Source organism: Vombatus ursinus, unplaced genomic scaffold (genome assembly GCF_900497805.2).
Source record: "Vombatus ursinus unplaced genomic scaffold, bare-nosed wombat genome assembly UNPS02014882.1, whole genome shotgun sequence".
Taxonomy (NCBI): domain Eukaryota; kingdom Metazoa; phylum Chordata; class Mammalia; order Diprotodontia; family Vombatidae; genus Vombatus; species Vombatus ursinus.
Genome location: NW_020954660.1, coordinates 451649 through 469607, shown reverse-complemented (window position 1 = coordinate 469607; position 17959 = coordinate 451649). Strand labels below are relative to the sequence as shown.

The 17959-nt window shown below is 54.6% G+C and overlaps 1 protein-coding gene and 1 pseudogene across 2 annotated transcripts; one reads left to right on the top strand and one right to left on the bottom strand.

Moving 5' to 3' along the window:
* LOC114028445 overlaps positions 1 to 868 on the bottom strand; it is a 144416-nt pseudogene extending 143548 nt beyond the window's left edge.
* Positions 869 to 1510: 642 nt separating this feature from the next.
* Positions 1511 to 16010, top strand: LAS1L (LAS1 like, ribosome biogenesis factor). Of its 2 annotated transcripts, none has more exons than XM_027842670.1 (13): positions 1511 to 1920; positions 5979 to 6104; positions 6943 to 7012; positions 7851 to 7932; positions 8113 to 8337; positions 8917 to 8963; positions 9645 to 9754; positions 10475 to 10560; positions 10880 to 11086; positions 11764 to 11911; positions 12389 to 12804; positions 13571 to 13724; positions 14831 to 16010. In XM_027842670.1, the coding sequence occupies exons 1-13, from the start codon at positions 1511 to 1513 to the stop codon at positions 14919 to 14921; spliced, it is 2172 nt and encodes a 723-aa protein (XP_027698471.1). In that variant the 3' UTR covers positions 14922 to 16010. The 2 variants fall into 2 exon arrangements, with proteins under 2 accessions (XP_027698471.1, XP_027698472.1); XM_027842671.1 differs by having other exon boundaries at positions 1577 to 1920; positions 8113 to 8178.
* The last annotated feature ends 1949 nt before the right edge of the window (positions 16011 to 17959 follow it).

Below are 17959 nucleotides of genomic sequence, written 5' to 3'. Positions count from 1 at the left end.
GTTGAATAGAGGATGGATTAGAGTATGGAGAGACTTGAGACAGGCTGACTTCCCCCCCTCCCCAAGCAGGCTATTGCCAGGGGTGAGGTGATAAGGGCCTGGACCTGAGTGCTGGTAGTGTCAGAGGAGAGGAGGGAGCACATTCCAGAGAAACTGCAAAGATGAAAATGGCAGGACTTGAAAACAGGTCGGATGGGGGAGGGGGATTTTGGTGAGAGATAGTGAGGGGTCCAGGATAACTATCTAGGTTGAGAGCCTCAGGAACTGGGAGGAGGGTGGTGCCCTTTACAGTAATAGGGAAGGTAGGAGGCAGGGAAGGTTTAAGGGGAAACATATAAGGAGCTCCATTTTGGACAAATTTAGTCTAAGATATCTTGTTGTTCAGTCGAGTCTGACTCTTCCTTCTCCACCTCATTTTACAGATGAGGAAATTGAGGCAAACAGGGTCAAGTGACTTGTCCAGGATCACACAGCTAGGATGTATCTGAGGTGGGATTTAGGATTGGAACTCACAAGGAATCTTCCTGACTCCAGTCCTGGGAGCTCTATCCACTGCGCCACCTAGTGCCCCTCAAGATATCTACCGGCCATCTAATTCAAGATGTCTGAAAGGCTGTTGGAGACACAAGATTGGAGAACAGCAGAGAGGTCGGGGCAGGATTGGTAGATTTTTTTAATCATCAGCACAGAGACGGTAATGCAATCTAAGGGGGCTGACGAGCTCACCACGTAAAGTAAGTAAGAGGGAGAAGGCCAGGACCAGACAGTAGGAGATGCATATGATTACAGGGCGCTGCATGCAGGGGGCTCCAGCAAAGAAGATACAGGAGCAGAGACTGCTAGAGCCGGAAGTGACTTCAGAGGTCATGTCCCCTTATATGGAAGAGAGGACCTTGAGACCTAGGAAAGGGAAGTGACTTGTTCAAGGTCACACAGTTAGGAGCTGGCTTTGGAGGTGGAAGGAGCTTCGGAGGCTTTCTAGTCCATGGCTCTCATTTTTCGACCAAACTGAAGCCCGAGGAGGGGCAGTGACTTGGTGAAGGTCACACAGGGGAATACAGATGTAGAGCTGGAAGGGGCCTGAGAGGCCAGCTAGGCCAGCTACCACGTAGGAGCAAATGAAGGCCTAGGGAAGGGCAGTGATTGACCAACGACTCTCAGGTAGGCACGCATGGAGGCCTAGGTTTCCAGGGGAGCTGTTCGAGAGCCGCCAAGCGTCCTTCTCTACCCGCTCCACCCGCCTAGCCCAGAGTCCGCAATGCGCGGGCCCGGCGCGGGCGCCATGTGTCGGGCCGCCTGCTTTGCCACTCGCTCCCGCGGCTCGCGGGCGCGCACCCCGGCTCTTCCGGCGACTCCGCAGCCCCAGGCAGCTTCCCTCGGGCTTCGGGAGCGGCGCACGGCCCGGAGGAGGGCGTGGCTTCAGTTCATCTGCTGTCATTGGTGGCGGCGCCTTCGCTGGCGGATGCGGCTGCGGCGTGGGCGGGGCTCGTCGCAGGAGCAGAGGCGGGGCATGCGGAGGCGAATGCTCTTGCGAGTGCGGCGGAGGCGCGGGCTCCGACGACGGGGTGGAGTCAGGCCGGAGGCCGCTCTGCCCTGGGCGGAACGCGGCGTCGTTCCGCCCTGGGTGAACCGACTGCTGACAGCTAGTGCTCTGGCGGGCATGCAAGAGCAGGACGAGGTGCCCCGGCGTGCACCAGTACCAGCACCAGCGCCCTTAGGAACGCTCTGGCAGCGGAAAAGGAAATCTGAACCAATGCCGCCACCCCAGGAACCCAAGGTGGAAGCCGTGCAGGTGGCCAGCCACAATGTGGTGGCTTGGCGCAGTAAGGCCGAGTGGGAGCAGGTCATGGTTTACCTCTTCTGCTCGGACCCCGAGCTGCAGCGACATGCGCTCAACCGAGTGTCGGCTTGGAAGAGCAGGTGAGCAGCGGGAGACGCGCCCCGGGCCGATCGGCCGGCTGGCTGGCGCTAGGGAGTCAGGCAGGCAGACAGGCGGGGAGGCGGGGAGGGAGGGAGGAAGAAGGGAGCAGCTCGAAAGGGACCGCGGGGCAAGGCAGGGCCGGAGAAGGCTGGGTGGACATGATATGGCTGGGACCTTGATTTTCCCCCCCACCGGGTCGGGGCGTCTCCCCCAGACCCGAACCCCCAAAGAGTAGACAAAGGAACCCCACCGACGTCTAGGGGAGAAGGGCTCCCTAAATCTCTTATTGGTCCCTGCCCCAGGGCTCTCCCTGTTCTTTGTTAGACCTAGCCCAAGTAATAAAAGGGCTTGCCAGCATCCCCAATACGCGTTGTACCCCGCATCCTTCCAGGAGCAGCCTTCTGTGTCATAACTCCCTCTCCCCCACCTCCCCAAACGAGCTACTCTATCCTTCACCACTTTGGCCTTGCCCCCCCCATCCTCAATCCTGGCCCAGACCACCAAAATGGGGACAAAGGAGCCCCACCCACCCACAAAGATTGTAGGGGTAATGGCCCCATAAATCTCTGATTTTCCCCTGCTGGGGGGGGGGAGCCGCCCCCTTCTTTGTCCCACCCAGCCCATATTGTGAATGCGGGAATCTGCAATGCGGCAATTGTACCCCGCATGCTCCAGAAGCAACCGAATATGTCATCCTTGCCCAGATTCCCCCTCCTCCCCATCTGAGCTATTCCCCCCTCCCAACTGATCTTCCTCCTCTCTCCTCCCACCTGGGCTTTGGCTTGAACCCCCAAAGCAGAGACAAAGGAGCCCCCCCAACACCCACAAAAGAAGGGTGGGTGTGAATGTCTTCTTATCTCTCATTGGCCATTGCCTGAAGTCCCACCCCCATCTTTGTCTCACCCGGCCCATCTTATACTTGAGCTCTGCTAGCCTCCGCAATGCGGCAATGCCGCAATGCGCGCTGTACCCCGCATGCTCCAAAAGCAGCTCTATGTCATCCCTACCCAAGCCCCGCCCCCTTCCATCTGAGCTACTCCCCCCTCCCCACTGACTTTCCTCCTCCCTTCTCCCACCTGTGCCGTGCCTTGCCTCCAGACCCCAATACCCAAAGCAGAGACAAAGGAAGCCCCCCATAACAAAGGCTATGGGAGAGGTTGAAGGACTCCCTAAATCGGGGTTTGGACTCTGCCCGATGGTCTGCCTCTTTCTTTGTCACACCTGGCCCATATTATAAGTGGGCACTGCCAGCATCTGCAATACCGCAATGTGCATTGTACCCCGCATGCTCCAAAAGCAACTTTATGTCATCCCTGCCCAACCCCTCCCCCCTCCTCCATCTTAGCTACTCCCCCCTCCCACCTGGATCTTAGCATTTCCCCTAGACTGCAGTCTAAGGCTGAACCCCCAAATTGGAGACAAAGAAGCCCCCCAGCCCACAACAGGTGGGGACGGTTTGAATGGTTCCTTAAATCCCTGATTGGTCCTTGCCCGCGGGCCCGCCCCCATCTTGCTCCTATCCAACCCATAATAGAAATGGGTCCTGCCAGCATCAGCAATTCAGCAGTGGGCAATGTGCACTGCCCCACCCCCATCCTCCCTAAAGCAACCTGCGTAGTCTCTGCCCGAGTCCCCCACCCCACCATCTGAGCTGTTCCCCACCTACCCCTAGTTAGAATTAATCAGTAAATATTATGCTATCTAGAACCATAGCTGGTGGAAGGAGTCTTGGAAGCCAGCAATTCCACCTCCCTCATTTTACCCAAGAGGGGAAAAACAAGTCTAGGGAGGGGGAGGGACTTGCCCTAGGTTACATGCAGCATCCTAGCTGTAGTCTGACCCCCTCTCCTCCTCCAGTTTTACAGTTCCGGAAACTGAAGCCACAAAGAGGTAAAGTAATTGGTCACAGATCACACATAGGACTTAGAGCTGGGAGAGACCTCAAAAGTCATCGAGTCAATCAATCAATAAACATTTATTAAGCTCCTGCTCCTTGCACTGTGCTAAGCTCTAGATAGGAAGATACAGATAAGAACAAAGCCAGTCCCTCTCCGAGGGAAAGACAGTGCACCAACAGGAAGCTGAAGGCGGGTGGAGAGGGCCAGCAAAATCCCAAAGCAGTGGAGCCAGGGAGGGGGAAACTGAGGCCTGAAGTGGGTAATTGACCTGCCCAGGGTCAGTCACACAAATAACAAGAAACAAAGGATGGCATTTGAACCCACATTTCTTCCTCCAGATTTTGTGTACCATACTTCCTTTCTCTTAAGGCCAGACACTGTGCAAAGACAAAAGCAAAACAGACCCTTAACTCCAATAGCTGGGGAGGCAGCAGATTCCTATAATTATCTATAATTTACAGGGTATCCTAGAAGTCTTAATGCAGTTGTAAGCCATCTAAGCTCACAACTGCACTAAGATGTACGAACAGTAGCTCACATTTTTGTGGTTTCCAAAGCTCTTTACAAGCATCTCATTAAAGGCTGGGGATGGGGAAACTGAGGTTCAGAGGAATTGAGTGACTTTGTAAGGATCAGGCAACTAGGGAGTATCAGAGGCAGAATTTGAACCCTGACTCAGGCGCCAGCTCTGTTGCCCAGCACACCACTAACAGCTGGAAAAGCAGCTGGGGATTGTACAAAGTGGAGGTGAAGAGGGAGGGCTCTCCAGCCATGGAGAAAGCCTCTGTATAAAGCCACGTACGCAGACCTGGCTTCAAAGTCTGACCTCTGATGATTATAACAGGTGTGACCTTGGTCACTAAGCATTCCTAGGCCTTATTCTTTACACCCTCCCCCCCCAAAAAAAATGAAAAGTTGGGAAGTGGTCCTACCTGAATCCCACTTACCCATCTGGTGTGAGAAATGGTACCTTCTAATCACCTGAGTATTCAAAAAGATTTCCTAGCCCCCTAAAAAAGATTCCCCCCCCAAAAAAATAAAAGGTTGGTAAATGGTCCTATCTGAACCCGACTCATCCATCTGGTATGAGAAATGGTGCCTTCTGATCACCCAAGTATTCAGAAAAATTTCCTAGCCTAGGTGATAAGGAAAGGCAAAGATTTTAACAGCTTCCATTCTCTTGAGGGGCATGGGCATGGGGAAAACTTGGTACAGTGAAAAGAGAGTGACTCTTTTCCCTGAGGGAAAGTCCCACCTCTGACATTTACTCACTAGCTGCATAGCCCTTGGCCTGTAAGAGTCACGTCTCTGGTCCTCAGTTTCCCTCTCTGGCCTTTGAGATCCTTTCAAGTTTCAGAACTCTGATCTCAGTGGCCAAAGACACATATTAATGCCAGGTGGAGGGTACAGTAGTGCCATTGAGGTGTCATTGGCTAGGCTGATAGAATGCAATCTTGGGGCCCTTTTTCGCAGGGAGCAGCCTTCAGAGAGGTCTTTGAGGACAGGCTGAGCTAGTTGGAACCTTAGAAATGGCATGGGGTCAGCCCCCTCGATTTACAAAGCAGGAGTGCCTAGGAGTAGAATTGATAGAGAAGCCGTTAAAATGGCTACCCCGGGGACCTTGGGAGTGAATATAAAGGAAGCCAGCCTTCCCTGTGCCCATCTGCAGAGGCCCCCTCCCTTCTCCCTCTTCCACCCCTGCATTTGTTCTTTCTGCGCTAATCCCTGGGTGCAGTGAGGTTTCTAAGCAACCAAGGGTCGCTAGGCAACCAAGCATCACTGCCTTGGTCACATCTCCTCAGCTCTCTGGCTCCCCTTCTGAATAGCAGGGGCAATTACCTCTGTTCCCGTTGAAGGGGATTTAGATGTTCTTCGGCAGGGGGAGGAGGAGATCTCCTCAGCTCTCTGGCTCCCCTTCTGGAGAGCAGGGGCAATTACCTCTGTTCCCATTGAAGGGGATTTAGATGTTCCTAGGGAGGGGGAGGAGGAGATCTCCTCAGCTCTCTGGCTCCCCTTCTGGAGAGCAGGGGCAATTACCTCTGTTCTCATTGAAGGGGATTTAGCTGTTCCTGGGGAGGGGGAGGGGGCACAATGAGTTTTGTCTGTGTCATAAAAGCCCTTGGGTGGAAGGCCACTCTAATTGAGTCTTCCCCTTTCAGGTGCAGCAACAACCTCCCTCTGGCTGTGGCCTGCACAACAGATCTGGTGCTTTGCAAACTCCTGGATGGAACTTCTTCCTTGGGCACCCAGGAGCTCGTGCTCCTCTATGGGATGGCCTTGGTCAGGTAAGCCTGGGGGGGGCTTCCACAGAGGGCCTCTGGAATAGCAAGGATTGGGGAGAGGCAGGCTTACCTCGAGGCTTGGCAGCCCCAGCTGCTTCGTGCCTGCATGGCCTTGGCCAAGTCACTTCCCCTCCAATATACCACCATCCTCTCTCATTCATCTTTAGTGGCTGACAGACATGGGCAGGCCTCCCCAACAAACCCTCCCTCACTTGATTCCTCTTAAGCTGCCATTCTTTTCACTATCAAACTCCCAGAAAATCTAGCCACACCTCTCTCCTTCTTCACCCCTTTGCAGTGTGACTAGATCTTATTCCCCAAGTGAAGCTACTCTCCAAAGTGCCCGCTGATCTCTTAATTGACGGCCCCATCCTCCTCCTTCTCCTCCCTCCTAGCAGGCTCTGCCTTTTCAGGTTCCTTTACTGGAGCCTCCCCCATATCACTCCTAACTGTGGACAGCCCCCAAGGCCCTCTCAGCTCCCAGTGCAGAGGAGTCCTACATCTCTGGTCCCAGCCTGCCTCTGGGCTGCTCTCGCTCCATCTTCAGCTTCTCCAGACTAGAGCTTCCTTCTGACCTGCTGCCCTCTTCTACCCCACCCTGGTCCACACTTGCCTTTTTTGTCCAGGACACCAATCACTCAGCTTTGCAACCATTGAGCCATTCTCAACTCTTTCCTCCCTTCCCCTCCCCCCATAGTTTGACCCCTCATCCTCTCCTCCTGGGTTATTGCAGGAGCCTCATAAATGGTCTAATCCCTCCCCAGGCCATCTTCCACACAGCAGCTGGAATGATTTGACTAAATCAAAGGTCTAATCATGGCATCTTCTCTCCCACTCCCAGGTTTGTGAATCTTATCACTGAGCCCAAGCAAAAGATCATCAACATTCCTCTGAGACGCCTGGCCCACGAGGTATGTGCCATGCCATGAACCCACCACAATACTTACATCTCTCCAGGGACAGGGCTGGCGGGGGAGGGTGTCCGAGAAACCAAGAACAGGAAGGTTGGAAGGGTCACAGAGGGCTACTAATTTAACCCCCTACCTAGAGCAAGAGTCCCTTCTATAACCTTCATGTGGATAAGATCATCCAGTATCCAGTCACTTTTTGGAGCCTTCCAGAGATGGAGAGCTCACTCTCTCTAGAGTCAGGAACAGTTCTTACTGATTGGGAGTTTATCCTTATGATGAACCAAAACCTACCTCCCCATTACCTGCATTTCCCGCCCCGCTCCCCCCAATCCCACTGTTCTGGGTTCAAGAATCCAAGAGTACGTGGGAAAATTATAGATCACTCCTGGTTAACTATGCAAACGAGCCTAGTGAGGACCCAGGAGTCCTGGCTTCCAGTGTAACTTTCTCACACGCTCTGTTGTAGTGTTCTTGGCACAGTAGAAGTGAGGTTGCTTTTTCTTGGTTTCAAAGGGAAGAGGAAGGCAAGGCCCCAGGAGGTGCCATGTGCCCATCGGACAAGTTTTTCACACAGTAGTGTGTAAACAGATGGGCAGTGCCTCCTGCTGGGCCAGGGCAGGCAGCTGTTTTCAGGGAAGCTGCCCAAAATAGGGTCTTCTTGGGAGCAAGCCAAGGTTCTAGGTAAGGGAACGTGCTCTAGACCCATCTGGGGCTTTCTCCCCCTCCCCTCCATCCTCCCTATTGCTGTCCCCTCCACCACCTCTTTCCTTTCTCTCTCTCCTTCCTCTCCCTCCCTGGCCTTCTCTCTCCCATCTCTTCTTTTCTCTCCCCACCACAGATGCACATCCCAGAGTGGGTCGTGAACCTTCGCCACAATCTGACTCACAGGAATCTGCCTAGACTGAGTACCTGCCGAAGAGGTAATGTGTTCCCTGTTTGGAAGTGGGGCTGGGCTTGGGGCGAGGCGGGGGGGGCTTTAGGACAAGGGGTAGAGTAGGGTGCTCATTTCTGGAGAAGAGAAAACATTCTTTGTGGGAGTAAGGCCGAGGAGAACTTATGACTGGAATGGCCCCACGAGCCTCTCGTCCTGTCTCCCATAGGCTGCGAATTCGTCTTGGAATGGCTTCGCCGGACCTATTGGTGCCGCCAGTTGGGGAATAACTTGGGTGAGCCCTGGGATTCAGGGGTGCGTATCCGCGAGATAGAGATGGGGAAGGACGAAGATGGGGTCGTGGTGGAGGAGGTGGAGGAGGTGGAAGAGGAGGAACAGCCTCCCCAGGAGGAGCCACTTTCTGAAGAGGCTCAGAAAGAAAAGGACCTGCAAGGTATGGTGCATGGAGGGGAGGGGGCAGGCACTGGGCCAGGCCTGGCACCCCGCTGAAGTCATCAAACCAAGAACCTGTTGAGGCCCAGAGAGGGAAGGAGATTTGCCCAAGGTCACACAGCTAGTGACAGAATGAGGAGACTCCAAATCCAGAGCCTTTAGCGTGAGCTCGAGCCAGACAGTCATCTCAAACCTCTTCCTCATGTTCAACAGGAGCGAGGACCACATATAGAACCAGCCCCGTAGGTACTGGCCCACTCAGCCCCCCCAGGTAGTGAGGGAGCCCCCATGCTGCTAGAAGCAAGCCAAGGCCCTTTCTCGCCATGGCCAGGATTCTTTTCAGTGTGCTGAAACATATGTGTATACGCGCGCGCGTGTGTGTGTGTGTGTGTGTGTGTGTGTGTGTGTGTGTGTGTGTGTGTGTGTGTAAGTGTCCATCTGAGGCAGGGAGGACCACCAAGCATAGGTCTAAAACACCTGGCCAGGGGCCCCTTCCATCATCTTTCCATTTGGTGCTAATGTGTCCAGAGTAGCTCTGGACCACAAGTAGTCAGGCCTTGGGTCATTTTTCTTTCTTTAGAGAAAATCCGGAAACTGCTGGTGTCCTATGGAGAACAACAATTTAAGGTAAATAAACTTGTGTTGCTGCATGTCGCCTCCCACCGGCTTCAGGGGAGGCGCTGTCCAGCAGCCCTTGGATTGAGCCAGCGCCTGAGGAGGGAGCTAAGCAGAAGGATGGAGAAGCCCGGTGCAGTCGGACCATTGCCAACGCGTGGAAGGGCCTAAATGGTGCTGAGCCCCCCCAGCTCCCGGGGTGCTATGTATAGTTGGCTCAGGCAGGGCAGACTCTGCTCTTGTGGTCACAGGGTCGTGGGGGCTGGCCTCGGGGTGGCCGGGGAGTTGGTGTTAGTGCTGGAGGGCTATGAGTACATTGGGGACCTTTGGGGTACAGCTTCTCCCACTGACTCCTGTACACAGAGGAACACTGTCTCTTTTCTCAAAGGGAGGGGTTCTGCCTATTTTCACCTTTCCCTCACCCTTTTTGCCTACCCAGAAGGCCTAACTAAAGCAGTGGGTGATGGGCCAAACTTGGCAGCTGGCCCCCTGGCCTCAGACCAGAGCACTGGCAGTTGGGTGATGTCCAGTCCTCTGGGTACCGCATATCTCGAACACTTACTATGTGGTTTCTCCTTCCATGGTGGGGAGTGCTCAGACTGCCTTTGAACTCTGGCCCATTGTCCAGGGCTCACCCACCATCTAGGGTTCACCAACTGGGAGATCCCTGAGCCGGGCCCTCTCTGCCACCAGGTGCTCCGGCGCTCAAGGCAGCTGCCCAAGGCCATGAAATTGTGGACCAAATCCACCCGTGAGGTAGAACGACTGGTGGGCCGCCTGAAGAAGCTATCCAAGGACAACCGGTATGGGGGGGCATCAGGGAGCAAGAGGCAGGGACTTGAGTGCAAATTCTGGCTGCTCTGGCTCTTTCTACCTGTTGGACCTTCCCCTCCCTGGGCCTGTTTCCTCATCAGTAAATTGAAGGGGTTAAAGCCTTGACACTTAATAGCAGAGTGATCTTGGGCAAATGGTTTGATCTCTCTGAGGCTCAGTTTCTTCCTTTGTAACTGGGGGTAAGGAAACTCACTCCAGAGGCCGGTGGCTGCCACCCTTCCCCCTTGGGCCCAGGGACCCTGCCAGCTGTAGGAGTTGGACGCAGAGTGGAGAACAGGATCAAGAAGAATCACAGGGTCCAAGAAGGGCCCTCCCTAGGCTGTCAAGTCCATTGCCCTCGTTTTACAGAGGGGGAAACTGAGGCTTGGGAGTTGAGTAGGACAGGGGGCGACACAACTGAGTAGGACAGGAGGAATCAAGAAGCTGTGTAGCCTAGGGCTGCTGCCTCCCCCTCTCTGGGCCATGCAGGTTGTCTCTGTTCTCCTTCAAGATTTGTGTGAATGTCACCCCTCTCGGGGCATACTCGTGTCAGTCCGTCCCCTTGCCCACTGAGTCCCTCCTTTTGGGCTGCCCCCTCCCAGAGATTGAGGCTGGCCCCCTTCTAACCGAGCCAACAGGGTTGCAAAGAACCCCTCAGCCTGCCTCCTCACCCCCGAGGTTAGCAAGCCTGGCATTTTTTCCTGTTGCAGAAATTACATGGTGGACACCCTGCTTGACGAAGGCTTCCTTATCCCTACTATTGAGCAGCTGGAAGCTCTGAAGATCCAACCAACAGGTGCGGGCCTGTGAGCGCCCCCTCCTGGGCTGACATGGCTAGGCTCCTTGAGCATGCATTGCCCTCCCCCACCTCCCCAGCCCTGGTCAGTGCCTACTGCCTGGGCACCCCCGTTTTCCCTCGCCCCCACACACGGTTCTTCACAGGATCTAATTGGAAGGGAATTCTCTTTTTCTACCAAGGAGGCTGCTGAGGGCTGGAGAAGGGAGCTGCCTTGGCCCGGGGGCCATGGTGATGGGCTTTGCTGGGCCCAGTGGGCCTTGTGCTCTGGGTGCTGAGCTGCCCTCCGTTTCTCTTGTTCCTGCCTTGCATCCCTTAGAAGTCCTGAATCTGGTGAGCCTTCTGATGCCGAGGTCCTTCTCGAACTTCTGGCAGCCCCTCATTAAGGGCCTGCAGACCCACCCATTCATCCAGGACCTGCTGGAGAAGATGCTCAGAACCCTACCGGATTGTGGGGACACAGGGATCCGTCCAGCCTATCTCATCAGTTGGATCAACGAGCTTGTGGTGGTCTATACCCCTGCTGGTGAGGGCCAGAGGCTGGCCCTGGCTGCCTCTTCTCTACTGTCTCCCCCTTTGCCTACCTCCCCTTTGTGCCAGCTGCCCTGCTTTCTGAGCAGATGCCATGAGGCGTGGCATGGAGAACATCTCCCCTCTGACCCCTGAACTCAGCCTCCCCTAGAGAGGACAGGCAGTATCTCCCTCCTCCCAACCCAACATGGTTGAATTCCCTTAAATACACCTTTACTGAGGTTTGCACTGGGGAAGTTGCTGAGCTTAGCCAGGAGCCCTCAGGAAGGAAGGGCACAGTCTAAGGAGGAATGAGACCTAGATATAAGTAAGGCTAAAATGAAGGTTAAATGGTAAATGGAGAAGCAGGCAGATGTGGGGGGGGCAGCCTTTGCCCTGCCTTGGCTATGTGGTGTTGAGTAAGCCTCTCTGAGCTTATCCTTCTGATGAAAGTATGTCCCAGAGTACATTAAGAGGAAAGTGCTAAGTGCCATGCAAGATCGAGATGGGAAGGTCATTGGTGACTGGGGGGTCCCCCTCTTAGCCTCAAGCTGTTTTTCTCACTCAGGGCTATTACCCCAGAGAGAAAGGCTTTGAGGCTAAGGATTCTGGGGTTTGTCCTGCAAGCCTGAGGCGGGGGGGCTCCTTGGACAGCAGGGTGGGGTGGGCACCAGGATCTCTCTCTGTCCTCAGGGCCCTGCCAGAAGCGCCTCACCTCTAGCCAGAGGTCAGTCCGTAAGAGCTGGAAGTTGGGACCTCGCAAATTCTCCTTGAACTGGTCCCAGTTGCTTGATGTTTGCCTGGATGCCACCTGCTGGGCCAGTCCCCACCTTCTCCAACTGTAAGCCCCAAATGGGATCAGCTGCAGTTGGCTCGGGTTGGAGATTGGGGGGCTATGGCCCATATCTTAGCCCTCAGTTTGCCCTCCCAGGGACAGAGACTTACCCAAGTAGGAAGTCCCCCTTCCCCCCCCATTCTACCTTTTCTAGGGGAACTGAAGCCCCAAGAGAGACAGTGACTTGTCCAAACTCAAACAGACTTAAGATTTAGGGCTGTGATTTTCCCTGACTGAAAGGGGTTTTTCCTTCATTTAAAAAAAATGTTCATTGGAGGAGCCAGAGACACAATGACACTGAGCCCAGTGACAGCTGGAAAGGTCTGAGAGAAGCAGGAAGTGAAGGCTTGGCCCCCGAGCAGTCCCAGGGCCACGCTTCCGAGCCTGCTCTGCTCTCTTTTGCCATAGAGGGCTGGGGCGGGGAGGCCACGGGATGGCCACTTCCTGAGCATCTTTGTGTCCCCCCCCCCAACCTCTACCCAGGATCCTGAAGGCCATGGAGCCCCAGCTACCCCTGGACTCGCAGGAGAAGCTCATGTGTCTCTGCACCATCTACACCCAGGGCGGGAATCCTGTCACTAGCGGGAAGCCTGTGGAAGGGACTAGCTCCCTGCGCAGGCCCATCTACACCCTGGAGAGCCTTCAGTGGCAGGTGAAACGGGCTCTCATGATGGAGAAGAAGAAGAATCGCCAGCCCGGGGAAGAGGGGGAAGAGGAGGAAGAGGAGGAGGAGGAGGAGGAGGAGGAGGAGGAGGAGACCGAGTCTGGAGATTCGTCTGAACCAGAAGTGATGGAGGTGGATCCAGAACCAGTGAAGGAGGTGGTACTGAAAGAGACTCCGGAGATGCTGGCTAAAAAGCAGGCCGGCTTGGAGGGCTCCCCCTGGCAGCTGTGCTTAGGTAAGGGGCCCAGGCCTGGTGCCTGTGATGGCTCACCTGCACAGGCCGCACCCCACCCCCGGAGGGCTGGGCTTGAGCTGGGCCCCTCTGGGTGAGGGAACACCTCTGTCCGTGCCAGAAGCAGGATTCGAACCCAGGTCTTCTGACTACAAAACCAGTGCTTTTTGCAACATACTATTGTGACCCGAGTTAAACCCGGGAGACCCAGAGGAGGATTGGCAGCTAATAGCCCGGCCCCCAGATACGATAGAGAAGCACCCGGAAGGCTGAAGGAGGCGATGTCACTCACCCTCTCCCTCCCCCATCCCAGAGGCACAGCTGCAGCCACACTCATGCTCCTGGGCCCCGGTCACTGGCACGCTTGGGGCCCAGAAAGTGCTGGGTCAGACACTAGAGGGGTGCTGTTCTCAGCTCCCCAGGCACTTGTTTCTGGGTGGGCCCTCAGGGCTGCTGGGGTGGGGGGTGCGGAGCAGGGCTGGGGAAGGGGCTTCCGGGGGGGGCGGAGGTTGATGGCCAGCCAGCCAGTGGTAGTTGCTGGCCTCGAGAGAAAGACCAGGTGAGACCTTCCTGAGCCTGAGATGAGCCAGAAAGACACAGAGGGGAGAGGGGGCAGGAAATGACTCCATGAGACTGGGTAGCCTTTCCCAACTTTGCTCTGGCCAAGCTTCTTCCCCTGGCTGGGCCTCATGTTTCTCAATCTGTAAAATGGAGGGATTGACTTCCAAGCTCCTTCCTAGCACAAGCTCTTCTAATCCCTCTCATCTAGATGACATCAACTGGAGCGAATTGCCCCTGGGTAAGATGCCAGGCCAGACTGACGACCCTGATGAGCTGATGGTGGAGAACTACACCCTGATATCTGTCATGGACCAGCCTGTGATCCGTGGGCTGGATGATGGACCGCATTCATCCACATTTGGGTGAGTATCTCTGCCCAGGCCCACTTCCTCTTGTGGTAGGCACAGCCAGCTAGCTGCCCTGATAGCCAGGGAGCCATCCTCCTCCCCTAGGAAAAATCACATGGGAAACTGAGCCTCCCCTGCCCCCAGGCCCCCACCCCACACCCCTACACCACCAAGGCCTCAAGATGCCTCGGGCATCCAGGAGCTGGGGACACAGCCTGGCCATCTGGGGAGGAAGAGGAGCTAAAGTCAGGCCGGGCCTTGCTGGGGCCCACCTGGATGGTAGCTTCTTGCTACCCCTCCCCCTTGGTATGGGCCCTTCCAGCTCCAAAGCTTAGGATTTTATTTTTTTATGTTCTGTTGGCATTTTTTGTCGAGATACCACAGACATTTCTCAGTACATCCTTCCTCCTCCCCACGACACCCCCCTCCCCATCTCCACTGAAGAAAGAAAAACAGTTAAGTAAGACAAATTGACCTAGCAGCTGAGTCCGCCAGCATATGCCACATTCCTTACCCATAGCCCCCCACCTCTACTGAGAAGAGGGAAGTGTGTTTTGTTATTTGTTCTCTTTGACCAAGATTGTTCATGACAGGCGGTCAGAGCTTGGCCACCTGGTAGCACTTTGAATGACCTGGTTGGCGGCAGAGTCATTGTGGCATAAGAGAGCTGGAAGCCCTGAGTTCAAGTCTCACCGCATGACACATCCTGGCTGTGAGCAAGTCACTTAACCTCTCCGTAGCTCTGTCAGAGGTTAAGTTGCAGAGTAGACACCAACTTGCTTTGGTGGAGGGAGCTTCCCAGGTCTAATCTGAGGCCCTAGTGCTGTTTTGTTTATTGTTTTGATCATCTCCCCACTCGGGCTTTCTTCTCTGGGCATCAGCTCAGATAAGTCTTCCCAGAGTCCTCTGCTATTTGCCATCTCTTAGGACCCAGCCCTGGGTCACGTGGCTGGTAGCAGACTGGGCAGCCAGGCTCTGCCTGAAGGCCTCCAATGAGGTGCAAGCTAGCCAGCCCACTGGTTCCTGAGACATCTCAGGCCACTTTGGGACGGCTTTCATTGGGTTGGGTCCGGCCCTCACTCCACCTCACCCTAAGCTTGAAGCATCTGTTCTCTCCCCAGTTCCCTGGACCTGAGAATCCCCAACATGGAAGGCCCACTGTGGACCCAGAATGAGCTACATAGCCTCAAAGGCAACATCCAGTTGTTCTAACCTCAGGGTGGGAAGGGTGCCCCTCCCCCTCTGTGCAGACACTCCCCCTCCCCCACAAGCACCGGAAACTAAGGTGCCCACCTCAGTTGACTTTGATTAGTGTCGGTTGTATTTTTTTTTGGAGAAAAAAAAAAAATAAACCCTACTTTCCTTGCTCTGCAACACAGGCCTCCTGCTGGCCTGTGTTCCTCCCAGAGCTGGCCTGGGTTGGGGGCCTGAGAAGGACCCCCACCCCAGGAATCCCCTCTGCAGCAGCGCCCCTGATAAGTAGTCATCCCACTTCGACTTTAGGCTTCCCCTGCTGGGGCCCATGCCAGGCCCGGAGCCCAATTCTGCCTCTGCTGCTTGGCCAGTGCTCCTGGTCCTACCCTCTGGGGCCGAGCAGACAGCTCGTCAGCATCTTGAGCATGTTCCCTGGAACCTTCTCCTTCCATTAAGGAAGACTGTGGGCCACCCCTCGTGTCTCCAGGCCTTTGCCGCCTTGGACCCCACTAGTTGATGCTGATGCCCCAGCAGGGCATTGCCAGTGGAGCCGGCTTCCATCTCTTCTTCCTTTTCTCTGCTTCCCAGAGAAGGGCCCACTCTTGCCCACTGTGCTGTCCAGCGCCAGCAAAGCAGAAGGGATCCCTTACTTACTTACTTAATGCTGTGTTGTGACTTAGTGCTTTGTCCTGTGGACCCTTGGACCCACCTCCTCAGGAACAGTGCTGCAAAGGGGATTCCTCGGCCTCTCCCCAAATGCTTTCCCCAGGACCTTGTAGGGTCTCCTGCTTCTGTCCCCAAGTTTAGATTCCTAAGTTAGAACCTAACCTGTACACCTCACTAGCTATCCCTAAGGCTTGACTGCTACTCCCCCCCTCCCCAGTGCCATTTTACCAGTAGATACCCTTCCTTTAGAGCCCCAAGGCATGGCATGCAGCTGGGGAGAAAAGTACACCCCTGTTCTCATTCATGCTTCTGACCTGGTGAGAACAGGTCGGTGGATGAGGTGCCCCTGGCAGGAGTTTTCTCTTATCGTTGGAACTTATCATTGGGGCTCCTCAGATTCTCTCCTTTGTTCGCTTCCATTGAATAAAACTTAAATGTGACTGTGTGCTTGCAAGTGTCTGGTTACTGGGGGGTGGGGAACAATTGTTTGCCCAGGTTTCTGGGGTGGGGGCTGTGAGCTAAGAGAAGTGAGGAGAACTGAGGAAATCTTGTGTCAGATTCACCAGACTCAGAAAAAGTAACACTGGGCTCTTAAGCCTCCTTCTCGCGGCTCTGATACTTGTGTGTTCAGGGCACCTTCCCACCTCTGACTTTGTGTGCTGAAGTCTCTCCCAGCCGTGGCATTCTGCCTTCACTGTTCTTTTGTTTTTTTTTTGGTGAGTATGAGGCAAGATTCCCAGCTAAAGTTGGAAATGCTTTTGGAGACTTGAGGGTTGAAAAGGTTTGAAATAGTTGATGTACTGAATTTTTTAGGGAGGTGTAGAAGGAATGCCTTGCTGCAGTGAGGGCCCAGTTGAGATGATTTAACAGATTTGTGGATGACCCAGTCAACACAGTTTTGTGATTTTCTCAGCAGCATGGGAATAAATGCAGAGCCGGCAGATGGTGGGAGTAATCCAAGTTTGGGTTTTGGCAAGACATCAGAGGTGGGACAAGAAACACCCCTTTCCACCATGCCGGTTCTCCAGTCAGAGGACGGAGAGGAGAAACGCACTTCCGTCGGCAACCAGTTTCCCGACCCTGGGGAATGGGGAGAAAACACCATTTCATCAACCCAGGTGTCCTGCCTCCCAGTCGAAGAGGATCCAGAAGATCCCGATGTCATCATTGAGTGCCACATTCCTCCTCCTCCTAGGGTGGAGGGCCAATCTATCCGCGTTCCAGTGATTGTGAACCCCCGGAAATCGTTCAAGCGTGCTCACTATCCGCTGTGTGCTCCCACATTCGTTTTCCCTCCAGTCCAATCTCGCTCCTCTGATGACTCACTCTAAAGCTGCCCAGCTTTAGAGAGCCCACTGTGCTCTCTGCAATGCCTGTTTGCTAGGTGGCAAACTTGCTTTTGTCGATTGTTTCCTTTTGCGCTCTTTCCATTTCCTGCCTCCCTCCCAACAACATAGCCTCCCTGGCACTAGATGCACTTTCATTCCCCCAATTCACTGGTCGAGGCGGGGGAGTTGGGATACTCCCTGCTCCCCATGGCCGCTTCTGGACTCATTTCTCTCCTTCCATCGCTCAGTAACTTCCCCTCTGAATTTCATCCCAATCAAAGTTCTGGTAGCTGTTGCCTCCTGACCTCCAGGCTACTGTCCTTCATTCATGGATGAGTTCAGGGCCTGGCTCCCAGTCTTTCTCCCTTCCCCGACTCCTGTCCTCATACTCGGGGACTTCAGCATACATGGAGATGCTCCCCCAAACACCCTAATCTCCCAGTTCCTCACCTTGCTTATTTCCCATGGACTGCTACTCCACCCCAACTCAGCTACACACACAGAGATGGCCATACCCTTGTTCTTGCCATCAGCCACAAATGCACCACTTCCATGACCATAAGCTCTGAAATTCCCTTATTGGATCACTATCTATTGTCATTTCACCTCTACCTCTGTTTTGTAACCCCGCCCATCCTGTTCTTCATTCATACCATGATCTTTGATCTCTCAACCCCTCAGTTCTTCCCTAAGCCATCACCCCTGTGCTCACTATACGTCTCCTTTTCCCATCCCGAGCCTTTGGTGAACCACTTCAACTCTACACTGCCCTCTTAAACCCTGAGTCCCTTGCCCCCTTATGGAACCAATCTCGCCCCCACCAAGCCTCAGCCTTGAATCACTCCCACCATCTGCTGCCTTCACTCCTATAAACGTGCCGCTGAACAAAGGTGGAGAAAACTGCTGACTGGGTCCACTACAAATTTGTTACGTGACCTCAATTGGGCCCTCGCCACTACAAGGCAATCCCCTCACACCTCCCTGATGGATTCACTGTCCCACTCTTCCACAGCGGCCCTTCCAAATCTCCTCCCACCCCTGACCTCCTATGGCTCCCCTTTC

Excerpts from the sequence above, each read along its gene's own strand:
- LAS1L (XM_027842670.1), top strand. The coding sequence starts at position 1,511 with ATGCGGAGGCGAATGCTCTTGCGAGTGCGGCGGAGGCGCGGGCTCCGA. Across the intron at positions 1,921-5,978 it reads GTGTCGGCTTGGAAGAGCAG|GTGCAGCAACAACCTCCCTC; the intron begins GTGAGCAGCGGG and ends TTCCCCTTTCAG. Across the intron at positions 7,933-8,112 it reads ACTGAGTACCTGCCGAAGAG|GCTGCGAATTCGTCTTGGAA; the intron begins GTAATGTGTTCC and ends TGTCTCCCATAG.